General features: G+C 33.2%; 1 protein-coding gene across 1 annotated transcript in view; it reads left to right on the forward strand.

Moving 5' to 3' along the window:
• Nucleotides 1-16,162, forward strand: part of LOC128644036 (phospholipid phosphatase 3-like) — a 63,480-nt gene extending 47,318 nt beyond the window's left edge. Inside the window, exons 5-6 of the mRNA XM_053696801.1 lie at nucleotides 5,908-6,084; nucleotides 16,073-16,162. Of these exons, the coding sequence (XP_053552776.1) occupies nucleotides 5,908-6,084; nucleotides 16,073-16,162 (267 nt within the window). The remainder of the gene's footprint in view (nucleotides 1-5,907; nucleotides 6,085-16,072) is intronic.
• Nucleotides 16,163-17,478: the final 1,316 nt, after the last annotated feature.

Below are 17,478 nucleotides of genomic sequence, written 5' to 3' on the forward strand. Positions count from 1 at the left end.
TTATTGCAAACCCAGATCACCAAGTGACTGCAAATTACAGTTCCGCCACTTTCCCAGGTGTTTCATTTCCCGCAAACGCTCCTCTAAAAGTATTGTGACTGGTCGGTCAGTGGTAGAAAGATAAGTCAAATGGTTCTTGTTAAGACGGTTTAATAAAAAACAAAAAGTAAGCCATGTGGAAATAAAATGAATCAAAATATTTGTCATTAAAGAGGCATAAAAGTTATTGTGTTTATAAGTGTGCAGTATAAAGCAGCATTTAAGAAAACCATTTCAAAAGTCCTGTAAATAATTATTTTAAAACATTTTAAACTGTATTTTTTTAAAATGTGAATTGTGTTACATTTCAGAGATATACCCTTTGTAAAGTCTGTACAGGATTGTTTATCATATTTTAAATGTTCAGTTTAACAGATCCTCTACTGTTAAAAAGAAAAAAAAAAAAAAAAAAAACCTCCCGTAATGCTATTCAATTTTTCTTTACCTGTGATCAAAAGCATGAAATTACTTAAAAAGTAACTTTGCCTATTAATACTGATAATCATTTTATTTACTTAGTGTTTTTCTATTTATCCAACATATTTTTCTTTTCAAATTAATTATTCCCATTTATTCAGTCTGTTAAATGCAATAAAATATCTGAATGGGTTAAAGAAAATATCACTGCACTGGAACTGGTCTCCCTGTGGGTCGAATTACCACTATCCCAACATGGCTTGATCGATATCTGTGTACATTGTACTCTGGTTGCAGTTGATAGACAGCTAAATGAGATAACACTGAATCCACAGGCCACACATTGCTGTCACCCGAAGACACAAGTAGTCAGGATAAACATATAAAGGGGTTTATAAGGCTCCATAAGGTGTGTGAAGAGGTCAAGTAGCGCTTGCCATGTGGTGACAGTAACTGCCTATTGTTTAAATGGTGTTTTTTGTGTTCTAAAACCTGATGTTTCATTATCCCTACAAGCCAGGGATGCATGGAATGTTGTGGGTTATTTACATGGAATTTTGCCGCTGAATAAATCAAAAACATCCTGATTTTGGCTCACTAAAGGAAAAAGAATGATAAATACTATTTGAAAAATGGTTAGAGCGTTAAAGATACTTTACAGATACTCAAAAACAAATAATAGTAATTTTGATCTTCTGTGTTGATCATTTCCACTAGTTTAGTAAGCTTAAAGTGATGGTAAACTCTCCCCTTTTTAAAATCAGATCTTGAATGTTAGTGACATTTTTGATGGAGTTTCAATCATTAGTTGTAATGAAGATGTGCAATAACTTGCTTTTTAATATAGATATGAAATTCAAATACCCCACGCTCCGTCACCCACTTCAAAAGTCAATTGTTCTGTGAGCTAATGGTTTGAATTGTTGTCCAGTCAGTGTTCTAGCTACAGCAAAAGTGCCATGTGGGGAGAGCGCTGATTGGACAACAACTGAAACCATTAGCTCACAGAAAAATTGACTTTTGAAGTGGGTGACGGAGCATGGGGTATTTGAATTTCATATCTATATTAAAAAGCAAGTTATTGCACATCTTCATTACAACTAATGATTGAAACTCCATCAAAAATGTCACTAACATTCCGGATCTGATTTTAAAAAGGGGAGAGTTTACCATCACTTTAAGCTTACTAAACTAGTGGAAATGATCAACACAGAAGATCAAAATTACTCTTACTTGTCAAAAATATGTTATATACTTTAAAAAATCTAGCACTTACAATGTAACTTGTAACAAACAAATTAAAGGACCAGTAAATACAGCAGATTTGCATAAACAACAAACGTATGATAAAAAGACAATCCAATAGCACTTAGTCTGAATGTCAAGTTTATTAGATTTTTTTCTGACAAATTTCAGTTATATGTCTAATTCCACACCCCCTGTATCATGTGACAGCCATCAGCCAACCACAAATGCATATAGTTTACTCTGTGAATTCTTGCGCATGCTCAGTAGGAGCTGGTGACTCAAAAAGTGTAAATATAAAAAGACACATTTTGTTAATGGATGTAATTTGGAAAGTTGTTTAAAATTGCTGCTCTGTCTGAATCATAAAAGTTTAATTTTGACTAGCGTGCCCCTTTAAAGGGACACTCAAGTAAAAATTAAACTTTCATGATTCAGATAGAGCAGCAATTTTAAACAACTTTCCAATTTACTTCCATTAAAAAAAAGTGCACAGTCTTTTTATATTTAAACTTTTTGAGTCACCAGCTCCTACTGAACATGTGCAAGAATTCACAGAATAAGCATGTATGCATTTGTGATTGGCTGGTGGCTGTCACATGGTACGTGTATGCATTTGTGATTGACAGATGGCTGTCACATGGTACAGGGGGAGTGGAAATAGACATAACTTTTAAAATTGTCAGAAAAAAAAATCTGCTACCCATTTGAAGTTCAGACTAAAAGCTATTGCCTTGTCTTGTTATCTTGCATTTGTTGATAGTGCAAATCTACTCTGTTGACTGGTCCTTTAATGTTTAATTAGAAATTAAGTGCTATATTATGCAATATTTTGTAAATCTTACATCCTTAAAAAGGGATAAAAAAAAAAGATGTTTGCAATTACAAAATTTCCACCAGGAAATGACAAATTATGATGTAGTGAAAAATACTTAGGTTCAAGTCATTTAAATGAAAGCTGTATAGGCCCTTAAGTGTGGACATCTCAGTTAAAGAGGTTATGTAAAGTGTAATTATTACAGGTGCAGCACATCTTCACTTCCTGGAGCAGAGCACAGGAAAATGATGTCAATTTATTTAAAAAAATGAACGGAAAACAAATGAAAATCGTTATTTTAGTAATAAGAAGTTAAAAGAGGTCAGAAATCTCAGAAAAATATGGTTGAGTTTTGGTGCTTTTGCTTAATCAAGATTCTACACTTAGAAATTGTTTTACATTTTCCCAGATGTACAATTAATATTCTCAATTATTGGGTGAATTTTTTTTGGGAGAAGCAAACACTTTAAAAAAAATGTGTTTTTAAGTATGTTTATACGGCACACTTACTGGAATGTATACTGGTTTTATTTACATAACATCATAAATAGCTTTGAATGCTTTCAAATTTCTTTAACCAAAGCTAACTGGCATTATAAATGAGCAGTATATTTTTCTTTCTTTTATATTACAATGTTACTTTTAATTTCCTTGTCCCCTTTATCTGTGACATCCATCAACCAATCAAAGGCTCATACATGTTTATACTGTGAACTCGTGCACATGCTTAGTAGTAGCTGGTGCCTCAGAAAGTGTGTATAATCCAGGTAAAAGACAGTGTACAATTTGATAATGGATATAAATTGGAGAGATATTATTTTTCATTTTTTTTCTTTAATTGCATGCTCTCAATCATGAAAATATCATTTTGACTTTAGTGTTTTTAACAAAAGTTTAAAGGGACATTACATTCAAAACTGAATCCAACATATCATGATTTATGAGGAAAATGATCATTGTGATGTGCATTTTTAATTTATTTTGCTGCTTTTTCTTTAAAGTAACCATGGAAACATTGTTTGTTCCACCCTCCCCCCAAAAAGAGGATAACAAGCCTCCCTCAACCCAAAGTATAGGCAGAAATACTGACCCTGCAACATTCTGCACAGGACTTTGTTAGCTTAGAGCACAACAATTCATTTTAACTGTCCCTAAATGACTACAATTAAGTGAACCAGGAACATGAATTTTACCAGGCATTTCACAGGGTGCATCCCCAAACTAAGCTTGATTTACAAAACTTTAGCAATGTGAAACTCATAATGTTTCTTTCATAACTCATATACAGCATGCAATTTTAAACAACTTTCCATTTTACTTCTGTTATCTCATTTGCTTTGTTCTTTTGGCATCCTTTGTTGAAAAGCATACCTAGGTAGGCTTATGATAAGCAATTCAACACTTGGAGCTATCTGCTGATTGCTGACTGCACATATATACGTCTTTTTATTGGCTCACTAGATGTATTCAGCTAGATCCCAGTAGTGCATTGCTGCCCCTTTAACAAAGCTTATTAACAGAATGTAGAAAATTTAATAATAGAAGTGAAATGGAAATTTGTTCTATCTAAATCATGAAAGATTAATTTGGGTTTCATGTCCCTTTAAATGATTTTAAAACTGTGTTTAACACAGCTCTGTTGTAGTGTTCTACTTAATGACTGTGGTATGCAAATAATAATCTACTGTAGCAGGATTTTTTTTTTCTTTGTGCGTCTACGAGAGAGCATTTTTATAGTTTTTTGGTTTTTTTTGAAGAGGGTTTTTTCTTTAATGCTTGTGAGAATCGTCACTGTTGACCAATAGACAAGTTCTGAACAGTGATGCAAAATATATTTTAATCTTTAAATTGTGCTCTTTCATATGAATGATAGAGGCAATAGTTCTATTTTTCTATAAATTAAATTCTGCCAAATATACTGTTATCCGAAAGTAATATTTTCCTGCATAGTTCCTGCATATTGTGCACCTTTTTCCGGACATGTTTAAAACAATTTAAAAATATACATCTGACCTGTACCTTGTCATAGCCAACCCAGTGCATTCATTTCCTTCCTATGGTTCAGGAAAGGGAGTAAAGTATGTGCCGCAGGGTGTTGGGAAGACTTAGCTTCACCCATCTCAGTCTGGTTATCTTCGGTCAACTTTGATTTGTGAGACAAAAGTACTTAGCTTTCCTCTGTCCCTCCTTTTTTTATGTGTTGCTATCCGTTCCCACAAGAACCTAGGAAATGGGTTGGTCTGAAAATCCATTCGGAAACAATACAAAGATAACTCGTACTGCTGATTTCAGTAACTGCATTGTATGTTCCTGATATATTTACATTTTGTTCCCCAATCCTTTAGAAATATATTTGTTGTATAACAGTTTTGTGCGTTACTGTGATTATGAATAATTAGCAGTTAAAAAAACAAGTTTAAGAGATTAAGAGCCATATTATTGTATTACTATTTATTTTTACATTACACAAATACTTTTACATTTTAAAGGGACATTCCAGCCAAAATTGGGATTCACATGGATGCATTTCAGCTTTGAATAGAAGCCTTTTTTGTAATATACATGCATTAGCAAAAAGGCTTCTAATAAAAGCTATAGCTGTTTCCAAAGTGTATTTAAGTATGCTCCATGCATCAGCATTTTAAACACGGCACTTGCTTACAAAGCCTAAAGTGCTTATACCATCTTGTAATTACTCAATTTGTTAATTGCAAACATTATACAAGCCCCACTGGTGCTCTGAGCAACTGCAGTATTTAAAATGCTGGTGCACTGAGGATATCTTACTATGCTTCACGTGCACATGAAAAGAAAAATGTTAGCACTAAAACAGTGATAACTTTTACTAGAAGCATTTTTGCCAATGCATGTATATTTCAAATATGTTTCTATTTAAAGATGTAATTTATTTATGTGCATTTAAATTTTGACTGGAATATCCCTTTAAGGAACCCCCCCATACAGTAAGGGTACAGTTTATTTAAAGGGACATGAGACTCACATGTTTTTTTGTTTTATCTTGATAGAACATACAGTTTTACACAACATTCCAATATATTTATTTTATCACATTTGCTTCATTCTCTTTGTGTCCTTTGTTGAAGGAGCTAGCTGAAGACATCTAGACATCTGCAGAGCCAATAAAAAGATCCATATATGTGCAGCCAAGAGAATGAAGCAAACTGAATTATAGAAGTTAATTGGAAAGTTATTTAAAATAGTTTGTTCTAGCTAAATCATAAAAGTTTAATTCTGACTTTACTGTCCCTTTAAAAGTTTAAATAAAATATTGAACCAAAACTGATTTGATTCTCTACCAATTTAACTTTGTGCAGACCCTGCAGATATTGTCTAATGTCATTCATATCTTTGTCTTTTTCTCTTTTTAGTTTTATCTGCAGTCCCGTTTTACCTGGAAGGGCGCTCGCCTCTTACGCCCACTTCTGCAATTCACTCTGCTCATGATGTCATTTTACACAGGACTATCTAGAGTGTCTGATCACAAACACCACCCGTCTGACGTACTGGCAGGCTTTGCACAAGGGGCCCTGGTGGCTTATTGCATTGTAAGTATATAACAAGAACTATACTTGAAATATTAAACTGGAAGTTTGAATCTGTGTAAATATCAGTATCATTTCATTTGATAGCATTTATCGCTGGAAGCTGTTATAGCAAACAAAATGCCAAACCTTTAATATTTGTAAAGTATTATGGCTAATTAGCTTAGATTTGCATTTAAATATTTTTTTTTGTATTCTTGAAAACATTTAGATCCAATATTTTTGCAGGATAAATCTTTAGGGTATTTTATATCATATTATACAAACTAATTACAATTATTAACCCCTCTTGGAAGGCAGAAAGAGTTGCAATTAATTCCTTTTATAATGAATTGCAGCCTTCACTGGCATTCACTTTTTTTAATTCTGCTGAGAGATAATTCCTAAGATATAATACCAATATTGGCTCTAGATTGTGCACATCTGGATCACATTGTTGCAAATACTTATTCCATATAGTGCTGAAGACATGCACCTTTCTACCTCAGTATGCTCTTGCGAATGTGCTAACAAAGGTTGCAAAGTGAATATTTGGCAACAGAAGTATCTGTATCATGAAATTTTATTTTTTCTACTATGTCCATTTTAGATACAATAAATTCTAAATTCTGCTGTTTAGCAACATTGCAGCCAATTAGAGAAGAGCTTTTTATTTTTACACTAGTTAGCATTATAGATGAAGTCTTTTTTTGTCCAAGCTAGACATGAAAATATGCTTTATCTAGTTGTAGCTCTGGGAATCAGACTGATTGTTTTGATTGGAGTCAATTTTTAGGTAGAAAAAACCATTTGTGAGAAAAATAGTTTACAACTGTGATTGTAGCCTAACACTGCATTTCTCATTCTCAGGCAATTTAGTGGCCAGATTGCTGTATCCTTTATATACCAGTGGCATCTGTTGTCATTTAATTTGGGTGTATGATGGAAGACAGCATGTAATTATATGCCTTAGTTACCAACCCAGGCGTCACTTAAAGGGACAGTCAAGGCCAAAAAAAACTTTTATTTTTCAAATAGGGCATGTAATTTTAAACAACTTTCCAATTTACTTTTATCAACAATTTTGCTTTGTTCTCTTGGTATTCTAGTTGAGAGCAAACCTAGGAAGGCTTATATGATAATTTCTAAGCCCTTGAAGGCCGCCTCTAATCACATGCTTTTGTATTTGCTTTTCACAACAGGGGAGAGTAGTTCAGGTAAACCATATAGATAGCATTGTGATCACGCCCGTGGCTAGTGGCAGACACTGCACTAATTGGCTAAAATGCAAGTCAATAGATAAGAACTAAAAGTCATGTGATTAGGGGCGGTCAGAAGATGCTTAGATACAAGATAGTCACAGCAGAAAAAAGTGAATTAATATAACTGTGTTGGTTATGCAAAACTGGGGAATGGGTAATAAAGGGATTATCTATCTTTTTAAACAACAAAAATTCTGGTGTTGACTGTCCCTTTAAAGCAAAACATTACATTTGAAACATTTTTTTTTAGTAAAGAATAGTTTAACCATTTTGCATATTGTATCTTGAAAAATATTCTAATACACAGCACAATAAACATACATCAGCTTTATATATGCTAAAGATACAATTCCACACTTAAAAGGACATTAAACGATAAATAAATGTCAGATATAATGTTGTATTTAAAGCAAAGATTAGCCTGAGAATAATACGTAGATGTATTTTGTATTATATCACTTATTGAGATATTGAAGGCATAAGTGTAAATGTTAGTTTCTTTAAAGAAGTTTCTATAAAATAATTGGTGCCCACCATCCTCAGCAGAAGAGATAGATAAGAAGCAACCTAGGTTTCAACATAGTACTGCCCAATAATTTATAGAAACTCTGTGAATTAAGAAAAATAACAATATTCATAGTTAAATTACAGGAAAGGAGACAGGAAAGTGTATCCAAAGTTTTGTTACTATACATAATTAACATTTTATATTACAATCTCAAAGTGTTTAAAGTTTCTTTATTGGTAACAGTAGAGGACAAAATAAAAAGTGTCTTTCTGAGCTATGAAACGAACAGAATCACCATGACTCTTTTACATATGTTGTGCTGTGTAGAAAAAGGGGGAGAGAAAGGCTGAGGTCGCTATAGGCTGACTTTCCTATGACGCAGTACAGGACTATAGGAAACAGCTGGCTGGCAAACTCATAAACTTTCATTGTCTAATCCTTCCAGGCTACGGAACACCCTTTCTTTGTATGTATATTTTAAGCCCCTGGCTACTTTCTATCTTAAAGGGACACAAAACAAAAAAAAAATATATTTCCTGATTAAAATAGCGAATACAACACTAAACAACTTTCCAGTTTACTTTAATTACCTAAGTTGCTTCATTCTCTTGGTATCCTTTGTTGAAGAAACAAAGAAACACCACTAGGTGAGACAATATATGTGCAGCCACCAATTAGCAACTCTTGGACCTACTAGGTATGTTTTCTAATAAAGGATACCAAGATAAAGAAACAAATTTGATAAAAGAAGTACACTGGAAACGTGTTTAAAATTGCTTCCTCTATCTAAATCATGAGAGAAAAATGTTGAGTTTCATGTCCCTTTAAACTTGTTGATCATAGTTTAAACTATAGAACACAATTATATTAAAAAAGTAAAAACTAATCTGCAGTAAGGAATAACATATATTTTTATATATAGGAACTTAATGACTATGGTATAAAAGCCTTTTTAAATATTGTGTGCAAAAAAGAAAATAAAAGAATTATATGCTTTATTACATATGCTGAATGTTAAACATACATGTGCAATTTACATGGATATTTCATTAGCAACATTTGCAATGTTTTGCAGTCTAGGGACATATTCTTTGGAGATCCTATTGAATGTTGTATATATTATCTCCTTTGCTGAGGGCATTTAGGGGAAGCTGAAAATAAGCTCCTGCATTAACCTAAACAATCACTGGGTAGAGTGTTGCAGGGTTAGCTTTCTGAATCCTCAAGGACATTATCCACCCTCTCTGTGGGCAAAGAAAAAAAAATGATTTTTTAAGTAGATTACATGAAAAGTGGTCAAAATAAAGAATTGCAAAAATGGTTTACTATTTATACTTTTATAATTAACAGGGAATTAAATTAATACTGCTACTTCTAATAATAATAATAATAATAATAATAACAAATAATAATAATAATAATAATAATAATAATAATAATAATAAAAAGAAATGCAAGAAATAGATTGAAACTTGTCAGTAATAGTGACAGACAGGTTTATACCACTTATCAAGGTAAGTAGATAAACTTGTAGTTATCTGAAGGGTTTAACTTTAATTTAGTGCAGGTTATTAGATAAACATTAAATAAACATTAAATAGGCTTCCATGTCTGTTGTGTCTCGTTAGTCAGAAAGATCTATTGGAAAATCACTACGGTTAAACTTCCAGTCGCTACTTACTTGCCAAGTTTTAAAGGACTGTTGGACAGAAAGGTCAATTTGTTCTCTGACATTATAATTGTCATTCTTATTTCCTGGTGTTAGAGCATATTTAACATGAATACTCTCTATTTATTTTCAGTATTCTTCTTTAGAGAATATTTTAACCATATTTGTGGGTGTGTGATTTATAACACATTATATTAGCCAGTTGGTCCATTCACATCTCTACCCTATAGAGTACACATTACTCTCCCCTTCAAGGCTAGGATCCAAGGTGTATACAGGTCAATGTGAGCATTTGCTGCATATCTTACAGTATGGTTGATACAGCAACTCATTGGCTACGCCAGCTATTAGGCTACAACAATGTACCCACTGGGGTGAAGATATATTCTTTTTTTCTACTTAAAGGGACAGTTTACCTAAATATTTGTTCCCAATGATCCATTTAACTTGATTGAGTGAATTAATTATTGACAAGTAGCCCCTTTAACATTAATTTTCATATTTGAAATAGCTGATTTAGCCTGAAAGTTTTTAGGCTATTGACAAGCTATGTAAACACAGCCAGCAGAAGAAATGACACTCACATAAGTGTGTATGATAGATAAGTATTAAAATGTAAATTTCCAGTTGTTCTATCTAAGTATTGGTCTTTGGTTTACGGACAGATATAATAGAAGGAAGCATGTCTGTGCACAAAGTGATAAAATAAAGAGATCTGATTTAACCTGCAGGCTCAACCCATTTTAATAGGTTGTGGTTTCAAAGCACAAAAACAGCTATTTCATATGCACAAAAAAAATCTGAAAATGCAATTTCTCATACATGTTATACTCTGAAGCTGGTATAAAAAACTCATTTGAAATACATTATTAATAATACAATTTTACAGTGTACTGTCCCTTTGAAAGCACTGCAGGAAAATCTTAAAGTATTGCAAAATAGGGTCTAGTGGCCCTTTAAGCATTAACAGTTTTCCAGTTAATATATTTATGAAGGGTGAAGTCTACAGTATTAACGCAAGCAATATGTTAGACTTGACCTTTACTAGACGGAATGAAACACTAATTACCCATTTCCACTAGATATATAACAACAAAGTCCTTAACACAGTGACTAACACTGCTGTGACCTCCCCTTCTATGTCAGCAACATGTCATAAACAAAGTTCATCCTAAAGTTCAGAAAAAAGAATAAGAATGAGCTAATTCTTCTGAAACACTAAGTTTTGTGTCTTTACCAATAATAGGCAACTTTGGTTTCCTGATACTCTGATAACTTCCAGCCACAGATACATTTGTTCATAGAAGCACTGAAGGAACAGCATTTATTAACCTCTTGGCTCCCAGAAAAGGCTACAGTGCGTTGCTTTACACTATTTTGATCCATTTCTGGCAACAAAGAGTTTTAGACTTTTAAATTCTAAATTCAACCTTTCCAAAATGTTGCAAACCAGCTCTTTTATAATGATGAGCTGAGTGGTGCTGTATATAGCATTATCTTGGTATCCTTTGTTGAAAATTAGTTTTTTTTCCCATGACAGCATACTGAGGTAGGCTCAGGGAACATGTATATGTCTTTAGCACTCTGGCAGCAGTGTTTGCAACATTGTTGTTTGTAACAATGTTACACATTGTTGACAAAAAGTAGTCAATAAACAGTTATGCAAGTGGTATTAAAGGGATATGAAACCCAAAAAATTTCCTTTGTGATTCAGACAGAGCTTATCATTTTAAAAAAGTTTTCAATTTACTTCTATTATCAAATTTACTTTGTTCCCATGATATTCTGTGTTGAAGAGATACCTAGGTAGGCATCGGGAGCACTACATGGCAGGAAATAGTGCTGCCCTCTAGTGCTCTGGCAAATGGATAACATTCTGGTAAAATTGCTGCCATATAGCGCTCCAGAAATGGGCCGGCTCCTAAGCTTACATCCCTTCCTTTCAACAAAAGATACCAAGAGAACAAAGGAAAATTGATACTAGGGGGGTCTATTTATTATAGTGCGAGCGGACATGATACGATGCAGCATATCATGTCTGCCGCACATCGATAAATACCAACAGAATACGCTGTCTGCATTTATCATTGCACCAGCAGTTCTTGTGAACTGCTCGTGCAATGCTGCCCCCTGCAGATTCGTGGACAATCGGCCGCTAGCAGGGGGTGTCAATCAACCCAATCGTATTCGAGCAGCGGTCCATAGGGAGCTTGATAAATATGCCCCTAGGAGTAAATTTGAAAGCTGTTTAAATGCTCAATTTGAATCATGAAAGAAAAAATTGGGTTTCATATCCCTTTAAGACTCCTGCAAAATGATTGTATATTTGAAATAAAACAGAGGCTGACAAATATATACACGAAACTTAGTGCCTAGACAGAATATTCAGAAGACCGCTACACAAAGAGTGAGCAATAGGGCAAAATAAATAGTAAAGTGATATTGCAAACTTGCATTTTAAGTTAGAATCTCATTCTTTAATCTTTTAAAGCAATACTCACTGTGTTTATTATTCTAAATATATATCTAGATATCCCCTATACATTGCAATGTTTGTTATTTTTGGAGGTATTTATAAAATTGAAGTATAGTTTGTTTTTCCTACATAAATGTGTTTTCAACATCTTTTTAGGATTTATCCAGACAAATCAGTTACTAAAATGATGCGCCCATCCCTAGCCCTATTCCTTCTTGCACTAGACATAAAAAAATAGGATTTGCAGCAGTTAATTACAATTAGAAGAAACCAATTTAATATGCATTTCACATTCCTGACCTGAAACTGGTATGTTTACTTTTAGGGAGGAGAACTTCTTTTTTTGCAGGAAATGAAACAAACCCAAGTTTAAGAACTTTCTCCAATTTTCTGCTCTTTATTGTGTGACACTGACACTCCAGGAATATTGAACATTGCAGGATTGTTGTGCAGAGGTCAGGTTTCAAAATTCTTGCCAGTGTTTGCGTAACCTTATGCCATAGTGAAAATACAGTTTGTTAAGAGGAGGTAGCGAGCAGCATATTTGTTATGTTAATAATGTCAGTGCTGTCAGAGAGAAATGCAAGGTGAGCCTTCACAGTAGGACATTTATTATAGTATTTGAAAGGTGCATTCTAAAGTAAACATTATATGCTCAAAATCATTAGAGTGTGTCTCCCCCCCCCTCCATTATTGTCTCTAGCTTACTTTGTGTTTAAAGGGAAATCAAAGTCAAAATTAAAGGGACATGAAACTCAAATGTTTCTTCCATGATTAGACAGAAAATACAATTTTAAACAACTTTCTAATTTACTTCTATTATTTAATTTGCTTCCTTCTCTTGTTATCCTTTGCTGAAATGTTTATCTAAACAAGCTCATAAGCAGCAGAGAACCTAGGTTCTAGCCGTTGATTGGGGGCTGCATATATATATTGATTGTGATTGGCTCACTCATGTGTACAGTTAGAAACCATTAGTGCATTGCTGATCCTTCAATAAATGATACCAAGAGAATGAAACAAATTAGAAAATAGAAGTAAATTAGAAAGTTGTGTAAAAATTGTATCCTCTATCTGAATCTTGAAAAAAAAATGGGTTTCATGTCCCTTTAAACTTTCATAATTCAGGTAGAGCATGTGATTTAAATAATTTTTTTTTCTCATTTATTTCTGATAATACATTTGTTTTCTTGGTATTCATTATCAAAGTGCATACTTAGATATGCATAAGAGTGTGCACGTGTCGTTAGCACTATATGGGAGCAGTGTTTACAACACTGTATGACAATTTATTTATAACACTTCGAATCTAGAAGATGTTTGTTTCGTTGTTGGAGTCGGACAGAAGCACTTGTGTGTTAAAAAGCTAATGCAAATAAACAATTGTAACAACTGCTCATATTCGGAGTGTGCTCAGTCTTATGTGCAAACATTCTGAGGCACCAGTTTCTACTGAGCATGTGCAGAGGCTCTGAGATACTATATACATATGTATTTCAGTCTGTGATTGACTGTCATGTGATGCAGGCCACAGTGAAAAGCAGTTTTATAAATGTGAAATCTGTGCCTGACCTTTAGTGCATTACCACTTGTGTACCAATCAATTTCTTTGTATGTTTTGTGAAGTCATGCAGAAGGCATTGATCTCAAAGTTAAATAAAAATAATATATTACATTTTTAAAACCAATTTTAAAATGTGAAACCAATAGAAATTTCCATGTATTAATTGCTGGTTCATATTCCATTAAGCATGTTTTTTTTTAGGGCAAAAGCACCACTCATTTTTTGTGTAAGTTCCCAGATCTTTGCCTGGGGACAACATAATGCACAGGATAAAATAAATACGCATATAGGCAAAATAATAAATATTATATAGTAAACTGATGCACAAGATTATGATAGAGAAGAATACTCCCATATATTCATTTAGTGTTAAACCCCATTTTCATCTCCATAAAATGTAGGGGTATTTTCTGTTGCCATATATTTTCTTGGGTAAAGTGTAACCCCAGTGGGCCCAGAATGGGACATGGTGATGGGTGTGTTAGGGACATGGCATTTACAAATAATTAAACTTTTTAAATATATATTGGTGCTCCTTTTTTTGTGGAAGGGTTGCAACTACTCATGTGTGTTCCTGGCTACATATTATATTTAGAAATGGCTGGTGCAAATGTTCTAAATACACAGTGTTTGTCAACCAGAAACATTTTGTAAATAAGTAACAGGTTTCCACAATGCACATTAGACCACTGCTATTTAAAACATTTTTTTAAAGGATCATTACGTACGTATTTTATGGACCACAGGGCTTTACTTAAACAGGGACAGTCCCGCATTTATTAGGACATTTAATAAGATCACTTGTTATGTCTAGTGTTATTTGTTTTTTAAAAAGGTGTCAACTCTATGGGGTCAATATATTAAGGTGCGGAGGTCAATTTATTAACTTCCGCTTCAGGCAGACCTGAAGCGGAGTGGGTCGGAAGTAGCATGCGCTGCTTCATAAATTGGCCCCTATGTGCATAATAAATCTAATATATTTTCTAAATAATGATTCTAATACATTAGTCAACTGCTATTATAGATATTTATATTTATTACATATTTTAATGGAAACGGCTGGAATAGCAACAAAAGTTTTATTACATAAGCAATGAAAATGACCATTGTACTTTATTCTGTTAATGACTAAAATAAAGACAATAAATGTGGTTTATAATTTCCTTCAGAGCTTTTATTTCATCATTAATGAGTCTGTGAGAACATTTTCTGTATGTGGTTAGAAAAAGCATTTCGCTCTTTGTCTTTCTTGTCCCCAGTTGACATTTACTGATGTAAAATGTACCATTTGTAGTACAGGAGACTTCAGTGCGAGGAAGCTAGGCGAGGCAATAAAAGCTTTTCCTCCATCACAACCCTTGGTTTAATGTTGCTGCATCTCAGCCCTAATATGTTGAATTTTGGCGTTTTCACATCCTGCACACAGCTTCCGTGATTGGGTATTCAGGAAATGCTGATTAGATATATATTTTCCTTCCATTGGTCTGAGGTTATTGCACCAATCATAGCAACAAAAATGTTTATACTGTTAAACCAGTGCTTGATAATTTCATTTGCCTGAGTAATTATATGCAGTTTACTTTGTGTAAAGCTTCTTTTTTTACCTATAACCATCATGATTTTCTGCTTAAAATTAAATTTAGTTAAAGATTTAGAGGGTATCAGAATAGTGTTGTGTATATCAAATCTGGGCTACTTTACTTATTTTATTTGTTTATTTTTATTCTTTGAAATTCTACATCAATCAATGAACACCCTATGGGATTCAATGTAAAATGGTCAAATTACAATTATATATTTTTTTTATCTTTATTTATCTATCACATAGCTTTTTCACATAAACGTCCTTTACTTTTAGATTAAAAGCAATAGTAAAATCAAAATTAAACCTTTATGATTCAGGCAGAGCGTACTTTTTTAATAACAAATTTAAGAGGTTGATATATTTTTAAGGTCTTCCAAAGTGATCTTATCCATACTATGATACATTTAAAGTGATGATAAACTCTCCCTTTTTTTAAGATCAGATCCAGAATGTTAGTAATAATTTAGATTGAGTTTTAAATTCATCAGTTGTAACTCTGCTCGCACATTCCAAAAATTTGACCTTTTGGAGTAAGCAGCGGAGCGCAGGGCATTTCAATTTGATATCTATATTAAACCTTAATTTATAGTGCAACTTCATTACAACTGATTAATTAAACTCCATCTAAAATATCACTAAAATTCACAATCTGATTTTAAAAAAGGAGAGTTTACCATCACTTTAAATTTAAAGGAACATGAAACCCAAAATTTACTTCTATTATCTAACTTGTTTCTTTCTCGTATTGCTTGCTGAAAAGCATACCTAGGTTTTATGTTCCAAGTTTACTAAACACATGTATGCAGGTACATGCCTGCACATGCACTATATTAAGAATTTTTACTATTTAGAAAACAACAGATTATTTTTATACCGCACCATTTTATATGAGAATATTTCATTGTTTTTCCACAAGACGATTAAACCAAAATATCATTTATTTTGCAGGTCTTTTACGTGTCAGACCTCTTCAAGACTCAAAAGAAAACCTGCGTACCACCACCAATCAGAAGAGAAGTTCACTCACCCTGTGGATAATAATTGATAGAAACAGTCACTTAAATTATTGTGTGAAAATTCAGTGCTGATTGCAGAACATCTGCTCAGTACCTGCTGCCTCTTAAAATCTCATCAGACAGTAGAATGTAGGGAGGAAACTGTTTACCCAACCAAAAAATACAAATAAAAAAGATATGTCCACTATGAGGCCTTCACATTGCAAGTGCGCATACTATTGGTGGTATACAGAGAAATCCGGAAACAAAAAAACAAGAAATGAATGAGATACACAACATCAGCATTCAGGATGTGCAATTGGTTGTTTGATGTTCATGTTCTAGTGAGCACATTTTAGTTCATATATTTGAAGACGCTAAATCGTTACTCTTTTATTTTATTTGTCTTTTTTTTTTCTTAAAGGGAGGGGGGGTCACTTTTTTTTAAATAGAGTTCTTGCCTTGTGGGAATGCTTACAATAAACAATAGCACTATATCATTGGATAGAAAGAGCACTGAATAGGATTTACGATTAGTTTTTTTCATAGCATCCCTATGTTTTTATATTTCCCAGCCTAGTCATTGATACAATATATTTTGACAATTTTTCTCATTTATATTTGTATACTGTTTTATACAATTTACACAACAGGATTTTCACCAACACCACCCTCCCTCGCACCATACAAGGACCTGTTTAATAAATGCCCATCCTGCAAGTCCCCTTATTTGACGCTCAGCCCATCAGAATGGGGCAAGGTCTTTTGGAAGAGACATTTTGGCAGCAGTGTGTTTTTACTGCATTTCTTAGCACCCACTGGAAGGAGTTTGACGTGGAAAGCATTAATGGTCTGATTCTAAGCACTATGAATTTGGGGTTGATTCCCAATGGACATTATAATTCAACGATTTGGATATGGACCGCTGGACGGAACATCCAAATACAGAGATCCACTGTGTTTGTTCAGTCTAATCGGCTGGGATAAGAATTCATCAACAACAAAAAAAGCCATAGCAATTCAAAAGGAAGCATTACTATTTCACAATATGAAATAATTTGTGAAAAACAAAACAATAGATGGATTTTGTAATGAAAACAAAATAAAGGGCTATATCTAAAAGGATTGAAAAGATAAATTGATCATTTGCACATTCATTATATGAGAGAACCCGTCTACCATTTCAACTATAGCAAGCTATGATTTTTATATATAAATATATATTATAAATAATGTATAAAACATTAAAAATTTACTATGTAAAATATTATTTCTGAAAACAATTTTAGATATATCCACTATGATCATAAACTGTGTCGTGTCCTGTGTTTATTTTGGCGCATAAAAAAAATACCAGTT

The sequence above is a fragment of the Bombina bombina genome, unplaced genomic scaffold (genome assembly GCF_027579735.1).
Source record: "Bombina bombina isolate aBomBom1 unplaced genomic scaffold, aBomBom1.pri scaffold_992, whole genome shotgun sequence".
In the NCBI taxonomy this organism is placed as follows: Eukaryota; Metazoa; Chordata; class Amphibia; order Anura; family Bombinatoridae; genus Bombina; species Bombina bombina.